Source organism: Tupaia chinensis, unplaced genomic scaffold (assembly GCF_000334495.1).
Source record: "Tupaia chinensis unplaced genomic scaffold, TupChi_1.0 Scaffold000290_1, whole genome shotgun sequence".
Classification (NCBI taxonomy): Eukaryota; Metazoa; Chordata; class Mammalia; order Scandentia; family Tupaiidae; genus Tupaia; species Tupaia belangeri.
In genome coordinates this window covers 4,307,437-4,314,840 of record NW_006159775.1, presented here as the reverse complement: position 1 = coordinate 4,314,840, position 7,404 = coordinate 4,307,437, and the positions used below count along the sequence as shown (strand labels likewise).

Genomic DNA, 7,404 nt, shown 5'->3' with positions numbered 1-7,404 from the left:
AGACAAGAGGGGAGAGTTCATGAGTCTTAGAACAGCAGCTCAGTAAGTGAAAAGACAGATATCTCAGGAATCTTAAAAATAAACGAGTTTACAAGCTGGTCTACAAAAACTGGCTATTTCAATAAAGCAGCCGATGATCAAGAGACTAAAATACTCCCTCGTTAAACGAGGATGCAGTTGATCATGACACTCAGACTAGTTTTCCTATTACAGATGAGTTGAGTGTCTTAAAATTTTTACTGACAATACAGATACTTTATTTAAGACTTTCAAAACAGTCATCTTACTTGAAAAAGAAAGACACTAAAAAAGAAGAAGCTACATCCAAATCTTGTCCTGTGGGTCTAAATGTTGATCACCGTCCACTGCCTGCTACATCGTCTCCTAGTTTTTTCCATAGTTAGGCATGACCAATAGTCAGAATAGGTGCTCACTGAGAAAAAGCCAACGTATACGGCATATGAAAACATATTAAAGGGATTGTTTCCATGCTCATCAGAGAGTGAGACAGACAAAGCAACCCGCAGTGGGACACGGTCATGCCACAGTGCCTTTTCTCCATTTCTCCATCCTGTCAGGATTTGGGTCACAAATACATGCATGCCCAGCGTGTTTTTCAAGCTGCTGGAGCCAAGATTCAAACCATGGTCACTCATGTGGGATCTAGCTCCTTTAACCACCAGGTAACAGGGCCAACTTTAAAGAGACTTTATCACTCACTTTGTATGTAACATTAGGCACCTCACTTACTCTGAAACCTCTCCCTCAAATGGTCTATCACCTCTACCAAATGAACCTGATGTATCGTACACTGCTCTGCACGTTATTTCACATATATTATTGCATTTAACTCTTAAAGCGCATAGATAAACAAGAATGTAAGCTTGGTCCAGCCTCTACAGAACAACCAGTACTGTATCGAGCTATAGTTCTGGAAGCTACAAGGCCAGCCACGGGCTCAAATCTCCAGTCTGGTCAAACCGTGAGCCAAAGATCCTGACAAACTAGGTGGCTGAGGGAAGGTGATCGTGGCATGACCAAGCTCTATTAAGGGTACTTATTTCTCTCTGTCTTTCATGCATACACCTGCTCTCTACCATGAGCAGAAATAAACTTAAAAAGAAAGATAAAAGAATGCCAGATCCACAAGGACAGAGGTTTTTGTCTGAGTTGTTCAGGGCTGTATTTCCACCACCTAAAACCTGTCATGGAGCAGAGACTTAGTGCACAGCAGTTGAGTAAATAAGCAAGTTAATAAAAACGATGAGGGACGTGGGTAAATATAATGTTCATATTTTTCTTATGTGAAAACACTACAGATCAAAGGGATTAAGAAGCTGGACCAAGAAGATCACATGGCTATAAAATGGTAGAACAGGGTGAGTACCCCTTATCTGAAATGCTTAGGGCCAGAAATATTTTGGATTTTGGAATATTTGCATATACATAATGATATATCTTGGGTATTGAACCCGAGTTTAAACACTAAATTCATTTATGTTTTTATATACCCTATGCACATAACCTAAAGACAGTTCTATGTACCATTTTCATATTGCTGTATTTTGACCACAACTGTCACATGAGGTCAAGTGTGAGATTTTCTACTCATGAAGTCATGTCGGTAATCAATAGTTTCAAATTCTGGAGCATTTGAATGTTCAAATTAGGAATGTTCAATCTACATCAGTAAGTGAATGAAGGTCTCTTAGCTCCCAACCCAGCATCTTTTAAATCACCATTTCTCTTACCCTGGGGATGAGTATCTTTTTACAATACAGAATGACAGGGGCAATGAAACTAAAAAATAAGCATAGCACATCTTCCTGAAGCAAGACTTATACTAATTTACTTTAGAGAAAGAAAATTTATATATATACACACACACTATATATGTGTGTGTGTGTGTGTACAGAAATGTGTGTGTGTGTGTATCTCATGGAGTAGATTTTGAGAACTTACATTAATTTTAAAGATAAAACATGGATCTAGAAAGACCTATGACATTTGCAAGCAGCCACCTGGACCCTCTCTGGGGTCCAAGTGTCCAGGCTTTATTTCCTTTGGTCTCAAGGTATGTAAATGACAAAGCTGTAGAAACACCTGAGCACAAAGCAAAGATCAAAGTTCCCATAGCCCCAGCACCCTGGAGGCTTAGAATCTGCACTGGTTCCTCTGCACAGCTAGGAAAGAAACACTGCTGCTGTTCTATCTCCTTAGTAGTCTCCAATTCCAACCCTCTTCTTTCTCTCCCTGTCAGTTCATGCTGCCTTGGTCTTCTTCCTTTTAGCCAAAAGGGTCATTACTCATCCTTTACTGTTATAGACCAGTATTCTCTGAACTGCAGAACATCTTTGAAGCAAAGACAACACTTCCATACTTCCTAAGGGGTTCACTATCAGGTCTGTAAGAGACTCAGTTTCCGAAATCCCAACTTTCAAATGTGCTCGTGACTATGATCTGATCTGCCTGGATCACGACTGTGATGGAGAGACATCGGTTCTGGATGGATGTTGTCTTTCACTACCTCCCCTTCATAATGGTCGTGCATGTACTGTGCAGAAGCAATATATATGCATTAGTTTCCCCCATCTTTTTTTTAAGAATTATTTTATTTAACTTTATTTTATTTATTTACTATTTATTTATTTTAATTTGACCAGAGAGGGACAGGGTATGAGAAAGAGAGGGAAAGTGAGAAAGCAAGCACCAGGTCCAGAATTCGAACTGCAGTCGGCCATGTGGGAGTCCAGTGCCCTTAACCACCATGCCACCTGCTGGTCCCAGCATCCCCACATCTTTCTATGATGCATTGTCCCAGGGTGCAAAGACCTCAGGGGATTGAAGAGAGTAATGAATGAAATCATTGCTGGAAGTTGAGGACTGAGAGTCTCCAATCTTTGGGTAGCAAATTTTGTAAGTCAGGTAATTTGCAATTTTTGTTTTAAAAAGCAACCAGGAATCAGAGCTAGCAGGTGTTGTGGTGGTTGAGGTGCTGCATCCCACCTGGTAAAATCCATGGTTCAAATCCCTCACATGGTGGCCTGAAAAACACTCAAGGTATATACACATGTTTGCCCAAAACCCCAAGAGGAGAATGGAAAAGAAAGGACTGTGGCATGGTCATCCCTCAGGGGGTGATTTCTCACTTTCCCTCTCTGTCTTTCTCTGGTTAAGAGATATGCTCAATGGCAAAAACCTAAAAAATGAAACAAAAACAAACAAAAAAATAAATTAAAAACAAACCAGAAATCTTTAAAATGAAAAGTTTTATGGTCAAAAGAAAGAAAACACTGGATTTCAATTTATAAACATTTTATTTTCACATGAAGTATGAGAGTGTGATCAATAGAACACTTTCAAGTATAAAATATACTACATTGGAATAAAACTTCATAAAGGGAAATAAAGAGCATGAATTTAAGGAGATAAAAGATGTAAAATTTTTAACTATTGAGAACTTATTCATGTATTTTAAAAATCTATTAAATATAGATTCTACTAGGGTTTTTTAAGATAGCAATTTAATTTAAAATGTCACTATTTACAATATGCTGAAAATTACGTTCTTTGCAACTACTTAAATTAGGACGTAAACTTTTAGCAATTAACTTAAAAATATGCTCAGGGTACAAGAATTCACTGAATCTTTTTGGAGGTACAAGAGCAAAAACATTGAAGGAACAATGGTTTTCGACCAAGCTTTGAGGGCTTTCCATAATGAAATAATGAGAGAGAAAATGAACAACTTCCCACACACCCAGTTTTGAGTGAGGATGGTTGGAGGCAGAGTGGGGATTAGTGTTCCTGTTTTTTTCTTGGTCCTTAACACATTTGTTGAACTTGGTTCTTCATCCTATAATTTACAGCATTGATGATCACTTTAAATATCTGACCTTAACCACATTGCTGACTGGGGTTAGACATTGGCTGATGACACGTATGTCATCAAATCTCCCAAGAACAACTGTGAGAATACTTCTCATTGGTTTCTCCAGAAAGACTCATGAGTCAACATCCATACTCACTAATTTTATATTTATTTTACCACATAAGGATAAATTTCACCATTGAGTATATAATACTGAGAGCATCTATCTACCTGACATTTCAGGAGTAACATGTATAATGCAAGGAATTGGAGCATTCTTTACATATGGTGTAGTTAACATGTTAAGTATAGCAAACGTATCATTGAGGAGGTCTCTCAACAGACTCATATGCAGGCCCTAAACCCCTAAACTTCACCTTTTTCCTCCTTTCTCCATTTCTGTAAATATTCTTCCTCTCAGCTTTTTGCCTCTTTCCTGCAAATCCTTTGAGAAATAGAAAGTCATCTAAATATGATGGATGAAGCCAACACTTAACAAATTTGGTGTCTACACTGTTTTTAAAATATTGACTTTTCAATCCTCAAGCTCTCAGAGAGACAGTAAGGCCATTTAGAGCAGACGTCAAGCCCTCTCCAAACCTACTCCCTTTTAGTATGAGGAGGGAGCACAGCCTGCGATAAGAGGCCTGTCTTCAGCCTGAGCTGGCTGGGAATCCCACTCCACCATTTATCAGGTATGGGTCTTCAGGTAAGTCACTCAATTTCTGAACCTCAGGTTTCCAAAGTCCTTCACATGGGGTTACTGAAGATTTGAGACAACACACACCAAGCACCTAGAAATGCACCAGCACATACTAGACTCCACAATCAACAGTGATGACTGCTGACAATTAGCCAATGGTCTCCTCGTGGTGTGCTGTCAACTGGTAGCACGCTTCTCAATTTCTTCCGAGTCTCTTTTAAAGCAAGTGATGTGGAAAATGACTACCTTTCATATCTAAGTATAAGGTGGGTGTGTGCATGTGTAAAATGTACCTGCATACTAAAACTGGCCCAAAAAAGACTCATACAGGATGAGGACTGAGCGAAACTTGAGATGTCACCTATGGCATTAATAACTACGTGAGCATGTCCTCAACTTGTTTTAAACAGTGCTGTGAAACATGTTTAAAAATAAGCACAGAATCTATGACTGTTTTAAAGGGTAGCCAAATGAAACTGCCAAGATGTGTTCCCTTATCAAATCAGCAAAATCTAAAAAAAAAAATAAAATAGAGAAACAATATTTTAAGGGTATGCGTAGAGAGGTACTTTCACAATGATCATATTAGTCTAAATGAGTATAAACTGTAGTCTCTAAAGCAATTTGACAATATGTATCAAAGACTTTTAAAAAGGATTCACAAGCTTATTCAGCAAGGTAAGAATATATTATGACCAAAACAAACAGGCTTATGTACAAGTGTTCATTATAAAACAGCGTGTGATGGCCAAAAATGTAGCAATCTAAAGTCCACAATAGTGGATTAGATTACATGGTATAGCCATCTAATGAAATATTATGCAGCTCTTTCTTAAACATCATGTTAAAAACATTTAAATGAGGTGAGATTGTTTAGTAAAAGAAGCAAGGTATAAAGTGTTATTTGGCTATGATTCCAAACTTGTGTATCCCACTGTAATTCGTAGGCAGCAATATGATAAGAAATTCACAATAAAGAATTGGAATTATACATAGCAATCAAAATTCATTCCAAGGGTTGAAAGGACACAGTGTTAAGACTTGCAACCCACGTCCTAGTTTTAAAAAGCAGTGTGGGATGAGTACACTGCTGATTCAGATCCTCTTTATGAATGGCAGGATAGGAAAGTGGGTAATAAAACTAAGTTATGTCTGAAGCTGATATTCAGCCTCTTTAAACTTTCAGCTTAATGAAGCTTTTCAGTGACTTTTACACCACATGTACCAATGCTCTCTGCCTAACGAAGAAGTTTTGGCAGAGTGTACAGAGATGACAGAATGCTGGAAAAGGTGAAGACTCACAGCCTCCCGATACACACAATTTTGCACAGTGAGGAGGAAATGAAACACTGAATACACACATACACACACAGATTTGAGTGTGCAGATGCATGTTGAAAACACTTTGTCAAGGCAGAAAGGCCTCCACACACCACCTGTCCTTGCCTGGATTCAACAGCCATCATCATCTGCACTTCATTCCCCTTCTAAACTCTTCTAGTTGGTTCCTAGGATCACCCCCACAGCACTAACCAAAGGATAGCAGCATGCCACGACAGTTTTCTAGCCTTCCTGAACTTTCCTGTGTTTATTTTCCATACCAGTGCTTCAAATGTCTGACCTAACCCCACAGACAAGAAATGGGGGGGGGGGGAAGAATTTCCTTGGGCATTTACACATCTCCTGTGACACACTCTTTTACCTCACAAATCAAAGAGTAACCCAAGTACTTATGATGAAATGATACCTGTCTGCTCACTGCCATTCTGACTTGGCCTATGAATCTGCCAGCCTCAACCTGGGCGTTTCCAGATACCCCACAACAGGGCAGGCTTCTTTTTACAAAGAGGCTGAAATCTCATGAAGCCAAAACCTACTGAAGTTACTGTAAAAACAGGAGAAGACAAAACACACCTAAATTGCCTCCCTGTGCCACAACTCCCAAACTGAGAGGTGTCTACTTGCTGGACTGTAAGCACATCGGTCTGTTTGCAGATGTCACACTGCAGAACAAACAGTAGGGAGAGGTTTGGTTGGCTTCTGGTGGTCAATTTCAGGAAACACAGGCGTTTCTTAGTTGTGAGCTCAGGTTCCAAATAAATATATGTTTTGGTGACTTTTTTTTTCCAGGCTGGAAATGCTCTAAGCTAATAATTAACCGTAGGCATACCATCACTTCTGCTAAAAACATTTTCTACACACAGCCTTAAATTACTTTCAGTTGGGTTAAACAAAACAGACAAGCTGTAATAAAAGGTCTCTGGGAAATGTGATCCCTTTCACTGGTCACCTAGGAGCTTTTTCTTCTTAAATCGGCTGCTTCTTGGCTAGGGGTGGGGAGTGGGGGTTGGGAAGAGATCGCCCCAAATAAGATGCCACCCAGAGCACAATTATTTTCCTAAGAAAGTTGCCTAAGATAACTCTTCAAGATTTCCCAGGATGAGAAATTTTTGCAGGCGGGTTGGGAAGGTACAGCTTGCGTCCAAGATTACTATCTGCAGAGGTTTCCCCTATGTTGATTTTTTCAAGGCGTCCTTTTTAATTATACTGCAAGGGCTCTGATTTCCACCTCTCTGGCTGCTGCTGGGGGGAGTTGAGAGCGACGCGCCAGGGCTGCGGCAGCCGCGCGGGCCGCGCCGCGCGGGGCCTGCGGCAGCCGCGCGGGCCAAGTCCAGAGCTGGGGCGGGCAGCCCACTGCCCACCAGGTCCCACCCTTCCAAACACAAGCGCGCACACCCGCGCCGAGCCCGCGGTCCTTGCCCGCCTGCCCTGTGCCCTGGCCGGGACTCACCGCTGTCCAGCCGCGCGATCTGGGGCAGCCGGGCAGTGC

At 40.6% G+C, this 7,404-nt stretch overlaps 1 protein-coding gene across 2 annotated transcripts in view; it reads right to left on the bottom strand.

Moving 5' to 3' along the window:
- Positions 1-7,397, bottom strand: part of GAREM1 (GRB2 associated regulator of MAPK1 subtype 1) — a gene marked incomplete at its 5' end in the record, with an annotated part of 245,230 nt that extends 237,833 nt beyond the window's left edge. For both annotated transcript variants that reach the window (XM_006150580.3, XM_014588633.1), the window contains 1 exon segment: positions 7,366-7,397. In XM_006150580.3, the coding sequence (XP_006150642.2) occupies positions 7,366-7,397 (32 nt within the window).
- Positions 7,398-7,404: the final 7 nt, after the last annotated feature.